This window comes from Ahaetulla prasina, chromosome 8 (genome assembly GCF_028640845.1).
Source record: "Ahaetulla prasina isolate Xishuangbanna chromosome 8, ASM2864084v1, whole genome shotgun sequence".
Taxonomy (NCBI): domain Eukaryota; kingdom Metazoa; phylum Chordata; class Lepidosauria; order Squamata; family Colubridae; genus Ahaetulla; species Ahaetulla prasina.
In genome coordinates, this window is record NC_080546.1 from 33,059,588 (window position 1) to 33,082,744 (window position 23,157).

Consider the following 23,157-nt stretch of genomic DNA (forward strand, 5'->3'; position numbering starts at 1 on the left):
TGTTTAGCTGAAGAATAAATTGATCATGTCAAGTAGATAAATAGCTTGGAATAGACAAATGTGTGCATTGATTTATTAGTAAGCAAAGAGTCCTGCTATTTTTGCTTGTAAGTACAGAGCCCTGCTGTTTTTGTATGTTTGATTTGTATAACTGGAAAATTCAAAGTTGTAAAGTTCCAGTTAATTACTAGATGGCAGGAAAGAGATATGGAAGCCATTGACATACTTCTCAAATTGGATGATTCTGCTGGAAATTAACTCTCTAAGAATAGCAAGATTGGATGGAATCTGGAACCAGTTACAGCAGACCCTGATATTCTGTACATTATAGTTTTAATTCTTTTCTAGATTCACTGTGTTCTTTTTGACAAGTTGTAGATTGTCTACCTAACCAGTTCCTTTTCAGCCCTAATATCTGATAACTGAGTAAGTAAAGAGACCTCGTAAGTATTATATTTTAATTGTTCTAGCATAGAATCTAGTTGGAATTCTTAGTTACAGTAACCTCTAGTATTGTCCATATGATGAATTAAGAACAGAAAACTTTAAGAATATATATTTGTTGAAATTTTTGTTAAGACAGCAGTTGTTTATAAAATAATCACATCACTTTGAAATAATTCTGATATTTTATACTATATCTTATATATCTCTCAAGTTAAGGAAGAACAATCTGAAGCTATTACCACTTTAAGTCAGGAACCTGCTGAGCGGTCAGAAAGTGTGACATCTCCACAAAGAAGGGATTCTGGAATTCAGGAGGAAGCATGTTCTGGATCAGGACACAATTCTGAGATGGTTACGGAACCAGAAAGACAGAGTATAAGTACAGGTCCAGATGCAATCAGTGAAATATTATGTACTCTTTCCTCAGAAGTTAATAAATCTCAAGAAAATAAAAATGAAGTACATAATGAGGTTGATGGTAAAACTGCATCCTCTGTACAAACTGCAAAAAACGTCAATGTGAAAGACATCCTAAGAAGTTTGGTCAGTGCTCCTGCAGATGGGACCACGGTGGACCCTACCATTCTTCCATCTGTTTTTCTTGGAGTCCTTGGCGACGGTGCCACTGCACAACCAATACAATTCCAATCTTTTGACAGGTAAGTATGGTTAAACCTTGACCTATATAAAATGACATATAAAATAACTTTATATATATAAAGTTTATATATTATATTATATTGTATAATATTATAGTATAATATATTATATTTATATTATATATATATAAAATGACATATATATCCTGAAATGTGCTTATCTGCAAATATATTTTATAAATCAAAAAGTATAGTAATATAGGCAGTCCTCGGCTTATGACCGAAATTGAACCCAAAATTTTTGTTGCTAAGTGAGACAGTTTTGTCCCATTTTATGATCTTTCTTGCCACAGTTCTTCTTTTTTTTTAAAGTTTTTATTTTTTTCACAACAAACAAAAAAAACACTCTCATCAAACAATTACAATGTGCTGAAGGGGTGTTTACATATCTTGTGCAATCTCAAAGTAAACATCTCTTTCATACATGTATCTTATATTATGTTTTCTAACATATCTTTTCCATCTAACCAGTGATAAAATAAATCCCATATTTTATAATATTGCTTATCTTCTCGGTCTCTAATTTCGAATGTCAATTTACTCATCTCTGCACATTCCATCATCTTCCTAATTATTTCATCTTGCAAAGGTAATTTCTCATTTTTCCAATTTTTGGCAAACACAATCCTGGCTGCTGTAATGATATTCAGAATCAAATATTTTACATCTCTAGTATACATCTCAGGAATAATTCCCAACAAAAAGACTTCTGGCTTAAAATCTATATGTTTTTTAATCATTTTTTCCAACCACGTGTGTATTTTAGTCCAATATCTTTTCACTTCAATGCATGTCCACCACATATGGTAGTATGATCTGGGTATCTGATAACACTTCCAGCATTTTTCAGATTTATCTTTGAACATTCTGGCGATTCTTGTTGGGGGTATGTGCCACCTGTAAAACATTTTTTACAAATTTTCTTTATATGCTCTAGACATTTTCATTTTATAATTATACATCCATAATTTCTGCCAGGCTTCTAGGTCTATCCCATGCCAAAATTCTTCCCCCAAGCGATCATTGTCTCTTTTACTTGTTCTTCTCCCAATTTTTCTTCTAATAAATATCCGTATAATTTCCTAATCAAGTTGTCATCAGAACCTATTAAAATCTTATCAAAACTAGTTATATTATTGTAAAAGTCTTCTGTTTTAACATCTTTATCATATCTGGATTGTATTTGCAAATAAGAAAACAAATTCATTGTTATACCATCTGCCTCTAGTTCTATTCTAGATTGAATAATGACATAAAAGATAGTATAGTTTTTTTGTTCAATTTTATTCATTCGAATTAAAATAAACCACCTTCATGTTTCATTAAAATAAACTATATTCTTGGCTTTATACAGGTATATGACTTTGCTTACTGAACTTCTAAATTTCCAGTTATTAGGCAGATTGAAGAAAGTGATCAAAATTAATTTGAATGCATTGGTGAATACAAAATATAATGTTGCTGCATTAAAGGGGCAAAAACTAAAATGAGCACTTTGTAAAATTTATTTTCTTGTAAGATTTTAACATGTGGTAGAACCTTGTCCCATTGTCTGTTCCCATTTTTTCCAGATTATAAATATGTGTGTGTGGGTGTGTGTGTGCGCACATGCACATGTGCTACAGTTTTATGTTTATTGTGGGTAGAATGGGTTATGACCTGTTGTTCAGGAAACAAGCTGGTTTTATCTCTGGGGACATCACAATACTAACGTTACAGTTGGAAACTTGGAGCAAACTGGCTTCAGGATGCTCTAAGGAACTTAATGTATCTGGTTTATATTTAATGTATTGTCTAGTATGGAACACAGGGCTTTGTGAATTGATTTTTGGGGTTGGGGAAGAAAAAATCTTGTTAATTTTTTTTTTCCTATGTAGCAGTTATACAGAAAAATATATCTGGGAATTTCAAAGCATCTCTCTGATCCTACATTTATCTCAGGAATGTTGTGTCAGAAATCAAAACTCTCCTCATATTTTAAGGATTATCAAGTTTTCAGCCATAGCTGGAGAATATACAGTAACAGCTACGTGAGTGAGACCTAGCTGAAAGGCTGGCAGGTTGTGGATTTTTGCAAACAAGAAGATGATGTGTGCTTATTCCCATACCCAAAACTACACTTTTATCTTACATGGAGATCCAGTCTGGTGATTAGTGGGTGCCAGGGATCTATCTTGATAAAAGTTCAAGGCCTGGTCTATTTTTTTCATTAAGGAAGTAGAGACAGTGAATTGACAGAATATTTGCAGTATTTATTTTCTGTAGACTTCCAGGGGCAAAAAATATTACTTTATTTCATTTTTTAAAAGTAGAAATGTTGGAAATTATCTAAAGTCCTGCTGAATAAAATAAATTAAGCAAAATCATCTATGGTATAGTTATTAAAAGTACTGAAATATGATCTTACATTTTTCAGTTCTTTAAAAGGAAGAATAGTAGAAATAGTTGTTCTTTGCAGTGAAAATGAGATTTGAAGTCAAACTTTTTTCCTATTTTTAAGGTATTTTAGAATCTTTGCAATGTTTTTATGTTAGCATGTTTATGTACTTATCCTAACACATAAGCGTATTAGTCTCTGTCAAATATGCAAATTAACTGAATTATGAGAATGTACTTTTATTACTTCAATAGTCATCAGTTTTGAAGAAACAGATGAAATAAATAATGGAAGTGCTATGGACATTTTAATTTTTAGTTTAAAAATGGGCACTTGGCATCCTGAGGGTGAAGGTTTGGAGAACGAACCTTCACTCTCATCCTACACTGCACTACGGATATTCGCTACTTGGGAGCCTGCCCACACTAATGGCTATAGGGGTGCTTCGAATTCCCTCATCTGCCTATCTCCCCCCCTCCAAGCCTTTTTGGCTTTCTTTTGGCCTTCACTCCACAATCGCAGGTGACCTTCACTCTCTTCTTGCTCCCATTGCTGATGAAGTATGTTCGGCCTGGATGTTGGACAAGGCTGGGCTAGGCTTCAGTTTAGTGGGGGGGGGGAGCCAAAAAAATTTCCAGAGCCATAGGTCTTAAAAGCCACTTTGGTTTTTGTTTTAATAATGGGTTCATATCTATTATTAATGAACAATTACTTGACTTGGAACGCTAAGCAGAGCTTGCAGGGTCCCCACATATTCCTTCACTCACATGGATACATGCAGTAGTGGGATTTAAATAATTTAACAACTGGTTCTCTGCCCTAATGATTTCTTCCAACAACCAGTTCACCAAACCGCTCAGAAAGTTAATAACCGGTTCTCCCAAAGTGGTGCGAACTGGCTGAATCCCACCACTGGATACATGTATCTCTTAAAGACATAATCCAACAAATTCACTTCTTGTCATTCATACATCTACCAATGCATACACTTTCTATAGGATGAAAAAAAACAAAACATTCTTCTTTCATTGAATGACAGTAACACTACTTCATCCTTGCTACAAATTAATGATTCAGGATCCCTGGCAAAGTACTATGATAACTGCCAGTCACATACTCACAATATCTTAACTTTTAACTTTTGATGTGGCATAGCATAGTATTTTTTTCTATGTAGCAAAAAAAAAAAATCTGTACTTTTTTTGGCCATTATTAAGTATTATCCTTGACCATTCAAAATTAAAATATTAATCATAATAAACTTAACATACATCTAAAATTTATAGTCTTTAATCTTAAATTGTTTTTAAAGTGAAAATCAAAGCTCATATTCTGATAATATGAATTTATAACATAATAAGTTTTTGTGCAAATTTATGTGCATGTGAAAAATATCTACAGTTATGACTTAATTCCTTGGTTTAGGGCTCAGGTGGCTTTTGCTTCCATATTTTAATGTATAGTTAACATTAGCAGTCACCCTTGTAATAATCTGATGCACACTATAACATCCATAGTGAATTCATTTATAGTATTCAGAATGCCTAATCAAGCCTGGTGTAGTTACAGTAATCAGTGGAACTTAAAATGGGAAGAAATAAAGGTATCTTTTTAATAAATTTATAAACTGCTAGAAAATTTCTACATTATATATCTGAGTTTGGAGTCAGCGTTAATGTGTTTTATTTACAAACGGCATATTTTTAATACTATTAAGGGAATACTTTCTACCACTACTTAACAGTACTGTCAACAGAATAAATTGATTAAATAAATGGAATGTTGAAGACTTTTGGCTTACAGTTAACACCAGGTAATTAAAAAGAAGCACTGCTTTGGGAGTCCATAATATATATCAACTGTATTCCTTAGCTCATTAACAGGGGTATTGCATGTTTATGGAGCTAACTTGCAATTAAAAGTGTCTTTTATGTATGGTTAACTGGATATTTTAGATGTTTGGAATAAAACATTACTATTTAATTGAAACTGGTTTGCCACAATTATTCTTTCTAATATAAATGATGTCTGAAACATGTAGTATGTTTAGTTTTGAATATTTCTGAGTATTTAGGTTAGAATACTAATTTCATAGGTCATTTCTATAGCAACTTATTTATAAAGTTAAAAACACTTTTTGGTCCAGTTTATCTTAATTTTGAACTTCTGTTTAGTAGTCTTCAATTTATTTAAACTCTTGTGCAAATGTCTACTTTGTTTTAAGCATATTGATTCTAGTAATGACTACTTTGCCTAAAACTACTTTTGTGTAGTTTTTGTTAGAAATAATGTAAAGGGTAAAATCAGAATGTGTTTCAGAGTATCTTTAAAAATTAGCAGATTTTTAATAACAATTTGGTATCCTTAGAATATATATTAAAATTTTGAGAAAAGAGAAGCAATATCTGAATTTCAAACTTGACTACTTTGCATAAGTCTGAGTTTGTTATATATTTTAAATATCTATTTAGCCATTCTCAAGTATTTAAAATATAGTTTATAACATACATCTTTTCTATCATAGGAGTGTGGTTGTGGCACCAAGGAAGTCAGTGAGTTCATCTGCAGTTACAATTAACGTGCCTACAAATGCTGTTAGTGTGGTTTCATCTTTGGATTCTTCCCAAGCTCCAGATGTAACTGGAGGCTCTCCAAGTAAGTGAAAAAATGGAGATGAGTTGGCAAAATAAAATAACAAAGCAATATGATATAAATTTGTAATTCAGCTGAGACATCATATACCACCCAAATGAAATTGCAAAGTTGAGTTTCCTTGGCTAAGAAATACTCAAAAGACTCTTAAGTACTGATCTTTTATCTTTTTTAACATTTTATTTATTTATATTTATTTATTATAAGTTTGGCTCTTCGAATTCTTTTACGTAAATATTATGTCCCCAATTTCAGTGCTGATTTTACTGCAAAGATTGTTATATGGACTTCAAGTAATCAGATGGAGAATTCTGAGCCTATTCCTCTTCTCCATATAAATAGCTTTTAATACTACACGTAAAGTGAGAATAGGCATTGGTATTCATTTGTGTCCCTGGCTCTTCCTTAAACATGCAATATGAAAATATTCTGCCTTGGATTATAACATTCTCCCTTCTAGTAGAATTCCATATTTTATAAAAGAAATGCAAAAAATGTCGGTAGTTACTTGTGGTTGCTTTTTCCTTCATACAATTGTGTCCGATTCTCAGAGACTGTTTGGACAAGATCCTGCAGTTTTCTTGGCAAGGTTTTTCAGAAATAGTTTACATTGCTTCCTTCCTCGGGCTGAGAGAGTGATTGGGCCAAGGTCATCCAACTGGCTTCGTGCCTAAGGTGGAAGTAGTATTCACGGTCTCCCAGTTTCTAAATTGATTCCTTAACCTCTGAAGCAAACTATACTCTGATTACTTGTTCATTGCCAATAAAATTACTTGATACTATAAACAAAGCTGAAGTTCATTTATTTTATCTATCTATCTATCTATCTATCTATCTATCTATCTATCTATCTATCTATCTATCTATCTATTTATCTATCATCTATTGCAATATCTATTGCAATATCTATTGCAATATCTTATTATGTTCTCTACCTTTTTGTTTGTATGAAACCTTGGTTTGGAATGATTCTCTAGAGATTATTTTACCTGCCCATTATTATCCTTATACATCAATTAAATACCTTCATTCAATTATTGAGATGATATTCATGCAGATTTGAAATAATCCTGCAGTGAGGCTGTTTAGGATATTTCTCATAGAGGACAAGATTTATGTTTCAATCCTAAAGAGAGCATCAGGTAACTATTGTAAAGAAAAGAAATTTGAGATATATACTATTTAAATTTTGCAATAAGTGAATTAATTCACTCTTGTATTTTAAAATAGCAACAGATCACTTGAGATTTTTTAAATCTTTTTTTTATGTTAGGCAACAATATTTTTATGTAAAATATTTCTTTAACCAATTACTGTACATACTCCTTTTAAAAAGAATTCTTTGTTACTAAAGAAAGGAAAAATAAAATCTGTCTTGTAGCTGTTACTTTGTCATTAAACGAGTAGTTAGGTGACACCTTTGTTTGCACATATACATTCAGACATGCAGGTGCTTTGGGAACAACCCCTTTTCTTAAGAGCAGTTTATTGCCAGAGACATTATTTGTTTAGACCCTTGGGGACCTTGAATAAACAATAAGCTTTCACTAGAAGGGTGCTAGACAGATGATCTATTTGCATTTCCTTTTATGTCCTTACATATGTCTGTAAAACTGTCAGTTTGAGGGAGCCAGTTTATCAGTGAAAGGATAAGAGAGATAAGCCACTTGAGTTCCACTTGTTTGAAGTAGTTACCACAGTTACTTGCATGTCAGCTTTAGAAGAAAACATGTTTCTGAAAGATCTCTCTTCCCTTAAATGAATAAAAGCCATTTTAAAATGGAAACTCAGCTGGAAGTACATTTAGTATATCTAAATAAGATTTATATGATGTAGTGCTTTGGAAACACTTGCGGAGCAATGCCTAACTGGTTTTTTGTGCTTTCACAATCTTTAATCTAATATATTCTTTGAGACTACTATTTTTATCAGTGTTGAAGTTATAAGCCTTAAATGGTATTTTAATCTGTAGAAACACTTGGATGTTTTTACCCTAAAGGATACAGTCTGAAATCTAAATGTGTTAAGAAATTGGTTGGATTTTTTTAACACTGTCTCATAAACTGTATATAGGAAATGTAAAATTTGAGGTTTAATTCAATATGTAGCATTTTGTATATATTTAGCTTTAGGTTTTATCTTATTCATATTAAGTTGCAGAGTTTTAAACCTATCAACTGACCAAGTAATTTTTTAACCATGCACAATGTACAATTTTTTTTCCTGACTGGTTAATTAAGTTTGGAATGGAACTGCTATATGGAATTGGTTCTCCTTTCTAAGGCAGGCATTAGCCTGAACAGATGTGCTGCACTGCTATTTACATTCTACTGATTCTAGCAGTATGGAAAATGTGATTTGAAGTAGCTTGTGCTGCAATAAAACTTCATTTTATCTGGGCATCACGCCAAGTTTTTCATCATAAACCGAGCTCTTCAGTTAGTTAGTGGTAACCAAAAACTCTGTTGCTGACTCTGAATGTTCAACATCAGGAGCTGATATCTCAAATAACTTAATATTGTCCTGTTAGATTTATAACTTGCCACATCCCAAAGGATCAGAGTTAGTAGCAACTTAAAAGGAAGAACATTTATTATAACAGATTTTTAGCTTGTGTGCTTACTTTTTTTGGCTCCTGATCTTTGTGATAGTTGTAAGTTTATTTTTTAAAATATAAGTGTTATGGAAAAAGTGATAATTTCCACACACTCACACATACACACACACACACACACACACAAAATACATGCCATACTGCTATATTTTGCTTTCTCTCATTTTTATCATAGATTCTGCATTACAATTTACAATTGCAAATTTCTTATGATGCAGGATACCATAACTAATAATATACCATAGAAGTTTCCATGCAGATATTCATTTTTAAAATAATTAAAAAAACAAATACAGAAGTTAAGGGGAAAAAAATGGAAAATGCATGATAAATCCAAAGTTCTTATATTTTTGGGATATTCAAAATTTTTGGAACACAATTTAATATTATATCTTTATTTTTTCAAGATTCTATTAATATAACCTTACAATGAAATATAATTAGTACACATGAGCATGTTTCCTGTGTGGACAACCTTGCAAGATTGACACTGTCTTGCAAGTCTGAAAATGCGTTTCTGCCAGTCACCTTTAGAGCCCTAGGGAGGGTCCATTTTGACATGTTTCTGAGTCCCACATTCCATCTCCCATTCCTATTCCCATTACCAGAAAACTGTCAGGACCCGGGATTTTATGTAATTTTATTGATCTAATAGTACAAGAAATAATAATGCATTATTTCTTGCAGAGATAGTTTCAGCTAAATACATTTTTGATCCTGAATATGAAGATTTATTTTAATTAAAAAAATATTGATTTGTTCATTTATTTTTCTGAGAAGGAGTAGAGAAGGTAGTTGTGCAACAGCTTTAGAGAACCTTAGAGGAAGTGAATTATCTGGATGTTTTTCAGTCTGGTTTCAAACCCAGATATGGGATAGAAATAGTATTGGTCACATTTTTGAATGACCTCTGGCATTGGTAGGATGGTGATCCTCACCCATTTATCCTATCCTCTTGGTTTTTAGCTTTGGTTATATTTTCATAATTTTAATTGATTTGTGTTACTTTTTTCTACTTTTTTATTATATTGTATTCTGCTCAGAGCCACTGCATCAGTGAGTTGGCAATATAAAATATAAATAAATAAATTAAATAAATATATAATAAACCTTCAATATTTTTTCAGAAATTAAACTTTGTACGCACTCTTTCTTCTGTGTTACCTGTTGAAGATGATAACAAAAAATGAGAAAGAAATCGAGACTTTAGGGCTTGTATCTGTATCTCAGTCACAGTTGTTCATTTGTTAAAAACAGAAAGCATTTAAAATTACTTATATTACACTTTCTATGAGGGAGTATTCTAAAAAATAAAATCTCCAGAATGTAGGGAAGAATTGATATTGTATTGATATTTTTCAAGCATGAGAAAATTGACAAATTCAATATCTTTTCATAGCCAGAATTGATGTGAATTTGTGTTTTGAGCTTTTGATTTAATAATCCACTATTATTGATATTCATTGTGTCTGTTTTCCTGTAGAAAGAGAACATATAACAGGTACAGTATGTTTATTCTAGTTGTCTGAAAATACCAGTTTTATAAATGGGTCTGAATTGGATTTAAATCTTTCTTCAAGTGTTAGCTAATGTGTTCATTGTGTAGCTCTTTTTTAAAAAAAAGTATTTATTCCAGTTAGAGATGTCATATAATAAAAATAATTTGTAAATAGATAACACAAATTAATCAGAACTAGCTGGGTTAATAAATGTTAAATGTTAATAATTAAATACTGGAGACAGACTAAAATATTAAATATCTTAGTCTAAAATTACTTATATTCTAAACTGTTACAATAATAAAATACAGATTACTACATTCTAAAGAGACTACTCATATTAAGATAATGCTAGATGTTACAGAATTTAAATATATGTGCTAAAGTATTGTTAAAGATCTAAGCTAAATACTAAATCTCTACTTTATTATGAAACTGAGAGACTAATGTGCAATGATGAATTCTAAACAGGTTTTGAATAAGTCTAAAATACAAAATACCCACATTTTTCGGAGTATAAGACGCACCCCCCCAACCCGCATTGCATATTGGACATAAATACAATCGAGAGAGTCCAGAGATATTTTACAAGAAGAGTCCTCCACTCCTCTGCTCGCAATAAAATACCTTATGCCACCAGACTCCAAATTTTGGGCTTAGACAATTTAGAACTACACAGATTTCAATCTGACCTAAGCATAGTACATAAAATTATCTACCACAATGTCCTACCTGTCAATGACTACTTCAGCTTCAACCACAACAATACACGAGCAAATAATAGTTACAAACTTAAGGTAAACCGCTCCAAACTTGATTGCAGAAAATATGACTTCAGTAACAAAGTGGTCAATGCCTGGAATGCACTACCTGACTCTGTAGTTTCTTCCCCAAACCCCCAAAACTTTAAGCTTAAACTGTCTACTGTTGACCTCACCCCATCCTAAGGGGTCTGTAAGGGGCATGTATAAGTGCACCTGCGTGCCTACCGTCCCTGTCCTAATATTCCTTTTTTACTTACTCTTTGCATATATCCAAATTATGTTTATACTTTTACCTGTTATCTTATTTATGATTGACACATAAAATAAATAAATAAATAAATAAAATTTTGGCCTCCCGAAACCCCACCCTGAGTGTCCTATTTTTGAAAAAAATGGCCCCGTTTTTTACAAAAACAAGATGCACAGAGGGTTTGGGAAGCCTGCAGAGTGCTCCTGGGGGCCAGGGTGGGCAAAAACTTTTTTTTTTCCTTGTTTACCGCTTCGGAATCTTGGTGCGTCTTATACTCCGGTACATTTTATAGTCTGAAAAATACGATACTTAGGTAATTCATTAACAGAAGGATAGTAATCATAGCAATTATATAGAAAATGTATTCCAGATGGCTTTCTTTCTAAATATGTTGAGTACTTTCCGTGTTCATTTCTCAAATTGTAAAATGAATTAGTGAAATTAACTATTTGAAATAAAGAAATATCTGAAATATTTCATCTGGTTTCAATCATCTTAGATGGCATTTTATTGGTTAAGAAACATATCTGTCAATATGATCCCTCTGATATATTCTGATAGTAGAATAGAAACATGAAAGACCTTCTGTATAGTTAATAAAAACACTTTTTAGATCCTGTACATATCTATTATTCAAGAATGGGAATACTCTGTAGTTCCAGGGCTCAATAGAATTGCACAGTTGTATTTTAAGCTATAGCAGCTTTTCATCATCCCTATATCATACCATCTTTTAATAACCAGTTTTTGGAAAGTGTGAACACTGTTTCTTTGAAGTGGGCAAGTTTTAAAGAGTAGAGACACACTGTTAATGTAAAGCACAAATATCTTAATCAAAGTAGAGGAAGAAAAACAACAGAGTTTTTTGTACTTTTTATTCTTTCTTTTCCCAGTCTGAAAACAATTTTAATTGATGCTCTTTGGTAATGGATAACTTTGGTAATGATGAGTTTCCCAAAAGCAATACAGGGAATAATTTGAATGTTATTCAGGTCTTTAAGGGCTTGAGCTATCTTTTTCAAGATTCCAAGAACAATATGAATATAATATGCTGATGATGACAAAGTAGAGTGCTAGTTAGTATCTGATGAATTGTATGTGAATTACTCTGTACATTTACAAATTGATACCCCTGCTTTGAATTCAGAACTATTGTGTCACAAATCAACTAGTGTTATAAAGCTATAGATGTAGGATAAATTGTATTAAAATTAGAAGTGTGAAAAGAACTATAACTATTAATATGTCCCACATATAAATGTTTTGGCAGCTGGTAAATTTAAATACAAGTGTCCACTAGCTCTGTCTACTTCAAATGAGAATAGAGTAGGATTAATTTTTCAGTCAGTGACATTTTCAGTTAAAAAGTTCAAAGACAGTGGCCCTAGTAAAGATCTTGGAGCCAAAGTGAACTGCTACCAGTCAAAGTAGAAAGTACTGAACTAGCATGGGTTTTGATTAAAGATAGTTTCGTATATTTATAGCTATTTGAACTCTTAAAAATTTCTTTGGCAGGCAATGGATCATCAGATTCAAGATTACCATCTGTTCCTACACTTTCTTCTGTGCCTGAGGATTCTGCTTCAAACATGAGGTAACTTTTAAGTTTCTTCCAGCTGGCTATATCATATTCCAATTTATTTAAGTAATATGGAATTCACTCTACACTTCTGACTGGATTGTGCTCTTTCATTTGAGGCCTATAGGAAGTTTTGGATTTCTATCACTGCTACTTCCGTTGAAATAGTACTTAAACTCACTGTGTTTAGCTACTGGCTTGTTAACTTTTGTTGATGCATTTTGTACTTTTGAGATTGTTTTCTCTTTAGAAAGTTTTTGCTCCTTAAATTATGTTTTTTATTGAACTTGTACATCTCTTAGTATTTCAGAGAGGCTTGAGCATGCTTTGGAAAAAGCTGCCCCTCTTCTGAGGGAGATATTTGTGGACTTTGCTCCTTTTCTTTCACGTACCCTCTTGGGTAGTCATGGTCAAGAACTACTGATAGAAGGTACAAGTAAGTTTCCCTTTTTTATGCTTTTATAAATTAAGAACTGTAATATTTTAAATAAATATTTGACATTGGAAGCTAATTTAAAATTATTCTTTATATTGAATAAATTATTGAAATAATATTAATAGCTGAGTGTTGCCACCAAATTATTTAGTGTTTATTTTAGGATTACATTCAGCTCATATAATTAGAATTAAAAAGCCACAAGATGGTTTAGTGTACATGTGGGGGGACTGTCCTTAGCTACCCCATCATATTCTATTCAATATTTATTATTATTATTGCATATTGTTTGGTCACTTTTCCTATTCATCTATCCTTTTTACCTATCCTTATAACCAACTACATTTTTTTCCTTCATTTTCGCTTAGAATATCCTGCAGTCATTTCTGCGTTAAGAGTGTCCGATTTATGGACAACATATTTAACAATGGACTTGCCTCTTATTAAAAATATCACACAGAGTTCTCTTTCTTGAAGCCGAAAACTGCTGAAGCCATGCAGTGTTTTTAATGAAATGCTGAATCTGTGAATTTTTAATATACAGTCTGTTTTCAGTGTTTCATAAAAACATTGTGTGGCTTCAGTAGTTTATTGGCTTCGGTAAAGACAACACTGTCCACCATTTTTAATACTTTGTTTATCCATAACATATCTATCCTGCCCATCTTACTTGAGTGGCTTTGGGTGGTTTACAATACAACAAACAATTCACAATATAAAACATAAAGAACAAAGTTAAAGACATATATTAAAAAGTTGGTAAAAATATTAAAAGTTAAAAAGTTAAAATGGCAGAAAAACACCTGCCATCCTTGAAAAGAAGGATGAGGGGTGACATGGTAGCAGTGTTCCAATATCTCAGGGGCTGCCACAAAGAAGAGGGAATCAACCTATTCTCCAAAGCACCTGAAGGCAGGATAAGAGGTAATGGATGGAAACTATTCACAGAGAGGAAGCAACCTAGATCTAAGAAGAAATTTCCTGACAGTTAGAACAATTAATCACTGGAAAAACGTGCCTCCAGAAGTGGTAAATACTCCAACACTGGAAGTATTTAAGAAGAGATTGGACAACCATTTGTCTGAAATGGTCAGGTCTCCTGCTTGAGCAGGGGGTTGGACTAGGAGACCTCCAACCTCCCTTCCAACTCTGTTATTCTGTCATTAGTACCTTCACAGTCACGTAGCCTTGTCTAACACCCATGCCAGTTGGCAGAGTCAGGTTTTCACACTCTAGCTGAAGGCCAGAAGTGGGGGCTGCCTCCCCTCTGTGGGGGAAATGTTGCAAAGGCCAGGGGCAGTGGCAGAGAAGGATGTCTTCCAGGATCCAATCAGTAAGAATTCTTTAACCAACAGGATTCGCAACATACCCTCCCTTCCTGACCAGGTGGGAAGGGACAGTAATTAGTATGGTTCCGCAGGTAATTTAGTCCCATGCCATGAAGGGCTTTAAAGGTAATAACCAATATCTTGAATTGGAGCTGGAAGCAAATTGGCACTTAGTGCAGCTCAGAGATGTTATGTGTGCAACTCTAGGGCACCCAAAATGTCTCACACTGCTACGTTCTGCACCAGTTACAACTGTGGATGCTCTTCAAGGGTAGCCTAATCTATAGCCCATTACAATAGTTCATATGGAGGATGACCAGAGTATGACTGACTGAAGGAAGGGCTTTTTGATGCAGGAAAATGGTGAAAAAGGTGAAGTTCAGTAGTTTAGTGAACTAAAGTCCACTTTAGTTCTTACTTAGGCATCTACTCGGAACATTTGTATTGATTCAACTGTAAACTTTATTTTTTGTTGATCACTCTATTTATTTCATATTACCTTGTCATTGTAATAAACATATAAATTATATTCTTTTCTTTCTGAAATAGCAAGGTGTCTTCCAGCATTTCATGACTTTTTTGCTACACCGTTAAACAGGATAATTTTATTGTTTGTTGAGCAGCAAAATGTTAGGGTAATATAAGAGTCATAGTAAAATATAATCATCTGGGTATATCAGGTTCAGAAACTTGACTGGTTTATTAAACTATTACATTATTACTTTTGATTATAAAAGGGTTGAAAGTTAAGTACTATTAAGTAACTTATACTATTGAAAGAATATAGACAACTATGTATAATTTCAGGAGAGTATATCAAATTGTGAGAGGGCAAGGCAGTTTTTAGAGAAACAATACAGGAAATGCATAGTAACCTTGAACATCTGAAACTGATTTACAGAAAGATTTAGCAAATAGAAGAACAGGCAGATGGTGGCCTTTTGTTGTGTACAATTCAAGTATTAGGAGGTACAAATAATTTATGAATCAGACAATTGCATTTAAAAGGTTTGTTGGTCTACCTTTGGTGCCTTTTTCTTTCCTTTTCCCTCTACACCATTTTCCCTTTACACCATTTTTTTTCTTTTTCCTCCCCTTCCTCCTAGTTTTCTATTACTTTTTTGAATTTTTCTTCGTATATTTATATTTTGATAAACCAATAAAGTTTTTTTAAAAAAAAGGTTTGCTGCTTAGAGATTTATCATATAATAATATTGTATATATTTTCATTCCTATTTGTTGCCCATGAATTGTTTAGTAATATGCAAGATGTGAAGATAGATTTTCATGGGGCGTGCAGTGGATAGTATCAGCTATTTTGCTATTATTTTTCCAGAAATATGGATGTTTCTTATTTCAGAGGAGAACATCTCAAGGCAACTGCAATTCTGTTAAAAGTTTATAAAATGTTCTAAATGATAGAAGCTAAAAATGGTGATTAAAGTTCTGTTAAAAATTAGATTTTGGCACATTTTCAATTCTGGTTAGTAGAATTGTGTTATCTTAGCGACATGCTTACTTACAAGCGTTTAAGAAATACACCAGAAAATTGAGAGATTCTGCTTTCAGTATTAGTGTACTTGAAAAATGCCATTATAAAATGTCTATACTGGGCAAGCTAAATGATGAATTTAGGAAAATGTTTTAGCACACATTACAAATTTATGATTTTTAAAGAGTTTGATAATTTATTATTATTAAGTGCATTATTAGCAGATTTATTCCTAAATTCAATGAATACATAAATAAAATGTTTATCACATACATACATTATGTTGTATCTAATAGTATGTAGAAACATTGAGTTTAAAATCTAATACTTCAGCTAGACCATCTATTTTTGTAACATATTAAATGTGTGATATTATGGCTTAGTAGGTTTTTTTCAGTGTAATTAATGAAGCCCAAAGACAAACAGAATTAAACTTGGCAGGGTGAAACATTGATTGCTGAAAAGAATGCCACCATTTTAGGGGGCTTAGGATAACATGTTTTCATATTATATTGGGGAAATAGCATAAAATGTAAACTGATATTAATAACCAAATTAGTTTATAAATGTATAGGTTACTCTTGTGCTCTCCACCTCCTTAAGGTTTAGGTGAGGGTCAAGGGTCAAAGTACTAATAAGAGTGCTTGGGATGTCTGCTGCCATGAAACAAAATGGAAACTTGATTGATAGCTGGAGGGCTGAAGGGAGAGAGTGCAATGGAGAAAGCAAAGGTCACAGAACCATTTCCCTTCTCTGCATATATAATGATCAATCCGTTCCAAGGTGAAGAAATGTAATATTATAAATCAATATACCATATGCCATACTTAGTTTTATTAGCTTGAAACCCTAATATTTATATAATACCAATTAAATAGTATCAGGTCATCATTTTATATTAAAATTATGCATTGCAGTAATGAAATTAGTGTATATATTTAAATATACATTCTACTGACATAAACAGTTGGATTCTACTGACATAAACAATGGATATGTGAGATTCCTTGTATTAAATGAGAATTATTTTACAGCATAGGGACAATATTATCAAATCTCAAATAGAATGTTTATTATATAATAAAATTCCAATATTTATGTTAAATATATGAAGGTAAAGCCAATCAAAGTATGTAATTCCATTTCTTTTTTCCTTTAGGTCTTGTATGTATGAAATCTAGCAGTTCAGTTGTGGAATTGGTCATGCTGCTTTGTTCTCAGGTAGGTTTCAGCTAGTATTGCCAATAAAACAAGCAAACAAACTAGCAATAAAAAAACATTTATTTTTAGAGCTTTTGAAATTGTATTTCAGATCATTGATATTGATATTCTGGATTTAGTTTTAACCTCAGCAACTTGAGATCTAATTTTTTCCCAATTATTTGTCTCTAAACTCCTATTTTTGTCACAATTGCATGTCTTTCTGTTCAATGATAATAGCCTAAACAACATTATTGTGGCATTACTCAAACAAACCTGATTACAAAAGAGAGACTCAGAACAACAGCAGAGGTAGCTGCATTTTGGTGTCCATTATATTTTACATTCCCAGCTCCAAGCCAATGTCTGTGCTGCCTTGAAATAACAGCAGTTGTAGAATCTAGAAAAAATTAGAAAAGTTCACTAGTATATAAAACAATACATTAACAATATATTATCCAATGTGATCAAGATAGATACTGCCTTACAATTTTGTGATTTGTTATGTTTTATATTATTTTAATAAGAGGCATCTTTTTACCCAATAATATATTTAACAAGGAAAATACAAAACTATGGACGTTAACATGTAATGTAAAATAATATAGCTGCATTAGAATTAATGGGATTTGATCTTTGCCTTTTTAAAAAGGATTTAAAATACATGGGGCCTCATACTAATTGCTCTTGACATAGGTTCTATGAGAAATGTAAAATGCAACTATTAGTAATATGAATAACTTCATATTTAGTACTATTGTAAAAAGTGGTGTTGCAATTAATTGTGTTTTACAAAAAATATAATCCAAAAAATTAGATACATCAACAAATTTTAATACGTAGTAGATCAAATAACAATAGTTTATTCATCTTCCATTTATCATATGGAAAGTTTTTATTAAGCTTTTTTGTTTTGGCTTTTTAAAAATCACATCTTTACTGATAGTAAATTCCCCTACTTAAAACTTTAAAATAGCTTTTTTTAATGGGAATGTTATTGGTCTAGAGGTCAAGGGTTTTGACCCATTTCAGAACCTTTGACCTTCATTTAAAGCCCTTATGGTTTACTTGCCTGACGAATAAGGATAATGCAAAATTAATGTTTTTTTTACATTGATTTATTTGTTTTAGTGCCTGTATTGCCAAATGTATTTAGTCTGTGCTGATAGACATTTCATGAATACAAATGAAAGAATCATAGAAGGTGTAAAAAATCAATAACTTGCATCGACAATAAAGTGCAATAAAAACAATTACTTTTGGAGATTACACCTAATGGATTTTTACAATGAACTAGTGAAGAATAGTTTTGTTTCTAGTGAGTCTGTTATTCAGTAATGCGCTCAAACATGTTAGGACTATTTGAATTGTTTCTAGAAATGCACATAAGCATCTGGGTACTATACAATTTTAGGTAGGTAGAGATAAATACATAGGTAAGTAGATAGGTGGGTAGATAGGTAGCAGGGGTGAGTTGCTACTGGTTCACCCTGGATTGGGCAAACCGGTAGTGGCGGTGGCAGGACGCTCCGCCCACCCACCCAGGCACTTCTGCGCATACGCAGAAGCATCGTGCACACAAGCAAGCCAGTAGCAAACTAAATTGAAACCCACTACTGGTAGGTAGGTAGGTAGGTAGGTAGGTAGGTAGGTAGGTAGGTAGGTACATAGTAGATTTCCAAGGCAGCATATTTTAAAATAATGATTTTTTGAAAAGGAAGGAACTTTATTTGTTTAATACCTTCTTTGAAAAAGTAATAAATATGTAACAGTATTATTAATTGAGAAAATAGCTAAAACTTTATTGTTTAGGACACACAATACACAAACCTATCACATGCACTAATATAAAATATACATAACTATGAATTCATGTGAAAATTACTTGTATCAGAATTCTATAGTTCTATGATTCAAAGTGGAATAAATTATATTCTGTTTTTCATTCATATTATGTCCTGTTATTAAATAGAATATGGTAATAAATTAATTGAGATGATGACAGTGAAATACATTGTTTTGTATTAAATAGTTGAAAAAAGAATACAGTAACTAGAAATGATATCCTGGTTGAAAAGAGTAGCAATCCAAGAAATGAAATTGAAAGGATCTCAGAGGTATAAAGATTTAAACTTGGGTGATAATTACATATTTTTTTCACTTATTTTTTTCTAATTTAGAGAGGTTATTATTGCAATCATAGAAATGATCTATTTTTTAAAGAGAAAAGCTGTGTTACCATAGGAAGCCTGAGACATCAAAATTGAATTTCAGCCCGACATTTTACAAATACTATGAAGGGATGGGGTTGAGTTTGATTGATTTTTTCTTTTCAAATAAGATGGAAAATGAAGTGACCCTCTTGCTAAAATTTTAATTATTTTTTAAGAAGAGATGGAGAGGATAGAAGGGCCAAAGATCGAAAGATCAGGTCAGAAACTAGGTTTAATCACATAAATAATACAATACAGTTAAACATACGCATCTGTAAATGTGATTTTAAAATTTTATGGATTGGCAGACATAATGTCATATTAAAGCACTGCTATGATTAATTTCTATCATGATATGTTATTATTAAAATTATGTTCTGTAATCATGCAGAAATTAAGTTTTACAAATGCAAATTGTACACAAAAAGTATATTAAAAGTAATACACTGATATTTTAAAAAGTAATTATATTTTTTTAAAAAAGTTTATTGCAATGCAATAAAAATCCAGGCATTATTTTGCTGCTACTTATTTCCTAAACACTCTGAAAGCTTTAGCTCTTTTTTTTCATAGTATACACAAAATGACAAATTATTTGAAATACTATTGTTTATTCTCCCTGTCAACTCCATCAGATGTCCTCATTTGTCTTAAAGACCTCAGGACATTTTTAATTGATACTGTATTCTGAGGCCAAGTACCAATGCTGTTTAACAGCATAAAGGAATTCTGCATTTAGTATTAACTGAAGAATGTCCTTGTTTACTTGACATTAATATCATTTTTTGAAAGAATCCATGTTACATTCAAGGCTACTTTAAAAAAGCATTGGCTTGCTCATCCTAATTCAGTCTGACATATATTCCAATAACACTACCTCCCCTCTAGAGTTTAACGCTAAATTTATTGCTAAGCATTGTGAAGTGCATCATTTAAAAATGGTTTCAACCCAAAACATCTAATAAATAAATAATGTGTGTGGCTACTCAATAGTAGACATTCAAGACTAGAAATCATTCCATCGGATACTCAACAGTCCACTATCGTAGAGGGCTGTCAGATAAATCTTATAGTAGCTGCATTTATGTCCTGTAAATCACATGTTATTGTCTGAGCCTTCTGCCAGGTCATCTATTCTTTTCCCATTTATCAGAAATGCATACAGTACATTGAAGCTCAATGCACCATCTAGTCTGGCTTCCTGTCCAAGTAATTATACCAACCGAAAGTGTGAAATTCTCAGCCAGATGCTCCTTTTGAGTGTATCATGTCCAGAATTTATGTAGAGCTATTTCTGTCCTACTACAGAATGCTTTTTATTTTTATTTTATTTATTTATGAAATGCTACTTGAATAAGAACAATTTTAAGTTTTATACTATTGCATGCATACAGATCCGCACAAGTGAAAATTTCTGTAAATTGTTAGTTTATCAAATGTGTTTCCTTTAATTCATTCTACAACAAATGAAAAATGTAGCATTTTGAGTACAAAAAAATAGAAGAAATTGTCTTGAAAGTTTCATATGTTGCTGACAGCTGTTTTTTAATGTTTGTAAACCAGGTCCTATACATTTTGAAAAGTTCCTTTACTTTAATCTGTTTGCATATTCCTGAACATAACCATGGTTACCTTCAGAATACTTTGGAATACTGAGTAAAGTATTAGGAGAGAGATCTTTAAATATTATGCAACCTGAAAGAAAGAGAAAAAAAGATGCATTGCTTTTTTGTATTAGATTATATGCATCCTTTAGTCGGATTTCTATTTCTCTAAGCAGTATCCTTTATTTCCTTGTGATTTTTTTATTTTATTGTGTAGTTTTGTGATAATTAAGAATTCATAAATGATTCTAGAAACAACAATAAGCAAAATACTTTGACCAAGAAAAATAGTTTTGATTTGGTTTATAAATTATTTGACTGATTCAATTGCTGTAAAGATCCACAATTGTGCATAGTTTTTAAATGAATCAGAAGAACTTCAATTACACCAGTGGACTTTGGATGTAATCAGAGTATCACAAAATGACTGTTCCCCTTTTACAGTACAAAAACTTGCATATCAGTCTAAATGCATGATGTTAAAGTAGGAGATGTCATAATCATTTTTTAAACATTTAAAATGTCAATTAAAATTTAAAAAATGTATTTTCTTCATGATACAGACAGTTTAATAGAGTTTGAACTTATAGAACTGCTTGCTTGCTTACTTGTTACAGTGGTTCTCTGTGTCAACCTCTATGAATTCATATCAATTGGTTCTGTTTGTAGAATATTCCACAGTCTGATGGTTTTGATCCGAATACTGCCCCTTTATAATTTCCTAATCTTAAAATCAGCATAAATATTCTTAGAATCAACAAATGCTATATGACACTGAAAAGGGCATATCATGTCTGAAGAATGTAAGGATCATTCCAGCATTATACTTGAATTGTTGAAAAAGATGATTTAGATATCATGATTCAAATGGAAGAGAAATGTGTTCTTTGGTAAAATGAAAAAGCAATGTACAGAACTAATTTGTCTCTGTGCATGCCGATGTAAGGTGGGGCACAGAGTTCACTAACCCATTTATCACACATGACAGCCACAATGAATTCAAGCAATAAATGGGAAGTAAATTCTTCACAACATTCTTAACCAAGACAATACACATTTTATTCTTTGTGCTCTTGGTGTTTCTTCCGGTTGTTTAAATAGTATCCATGCTTTAAATGGCATTGGTTACCATCAGTTAGCTTATAGCACAGGGATATTCTTGTCATCAACAAAATTACTGGAGAGTAAAATGGCCTTATCAGCTCAAACTGATGCAAACCATAATCTTACCTGAAGAGAAACAGCCTTTGTAATAACTATTGTTTGGTAACTTCCCAGTTCATTCCAATGTGCTATAAACGTAGCTACTTGGAAGCTGTTCTAAAAGATTCTTGACTGAGTCATGTAGATATGACTGTATTATGCTGATGCATAATTTGAAGTCTAATTCTTTAGTGAATACAGAAGTAATTAAAAAGAATACTGAATCTCCATAGTATAAGTTAATTTTGCTATGGAAATATCACAAGATTGAATCCTAACAATAGAATAGAATAGAATAGAATAGAATAGAATAGAATAGAATAGAATAGAATAGAATAGAATAGAATAGAATAGAATAGAATTTTTATTGGCCAAGTGTGATTGGACACACAAGGAATTTGTCTTGGTACATATGCTCTCAGTGTACATAAAAGAAAAGATACTTTCATCAAGGTACACTTTTTCCTATGTATAAAAAGTATAAAAGGTATACTTTTTCCTATGCTATAAATAATAGCTTGACCCTTAATTGTTTTTCAGAAAAGCTGCATATTGATTGGTTAACCATTTGATAAAACTTAAACTTATAAGTAACTTATAAGAACTCGTTGCGGCCTGGGAGCGGGCCGCGACGGGGGCTTTGGACCGTGTCGTGCCTTTGCGGCCTCTGACCCGGCGCAGATCTCACTTGGCTCCTTGGTTCTCTGAGGAGCTGAGGGAGATGAAACGCCGGAGAAGACGCCTAGAGAGTACCTGGAGGTCTAGCCGTTCCGAGGCTGATCGGACACTAGTGAGATCTTTTACTAAGACCTACCTAGTGGCAATGAGGGAGGCGAAACG

At 32.3% G+C, this 23,157-nt stretch overlaps 1 protein-coding gene across 1 annotated transcript in view; it reads left to right on the plus strand.

Moving 5' to 3' along the window:
* LRBA (LPS responsive beige-like anchor protein) overlaps positions 1–23,157 on the plus strand; it is a 395,942-nt gene that overhangs the window by 91,295 nt on the left and 281,490 nt on the right. Inside the window, exons 30-34 of the mRNA XM_058193740.1 lie at positions 659–1,106; positions 6,008–6,138; positions 12,778–12,856; positions 13,144–13,277; positions 17,257–17,318. Of these exons, the coding sequence (XP_058049723.1) occupies positions 659–1,106; positions 6,008–6,138; positions 12,778–12,856; positions 13,144–13,277; positions 17,257–17,318 (854 nt within the window). The remainder of the gene's footprint in view (positions 1–658; positions 1,107–6,007; positions 6,139–12,777; positions 12,857–13,143; positions 13,278–17,256; positions 17,319–23,157) is intronic.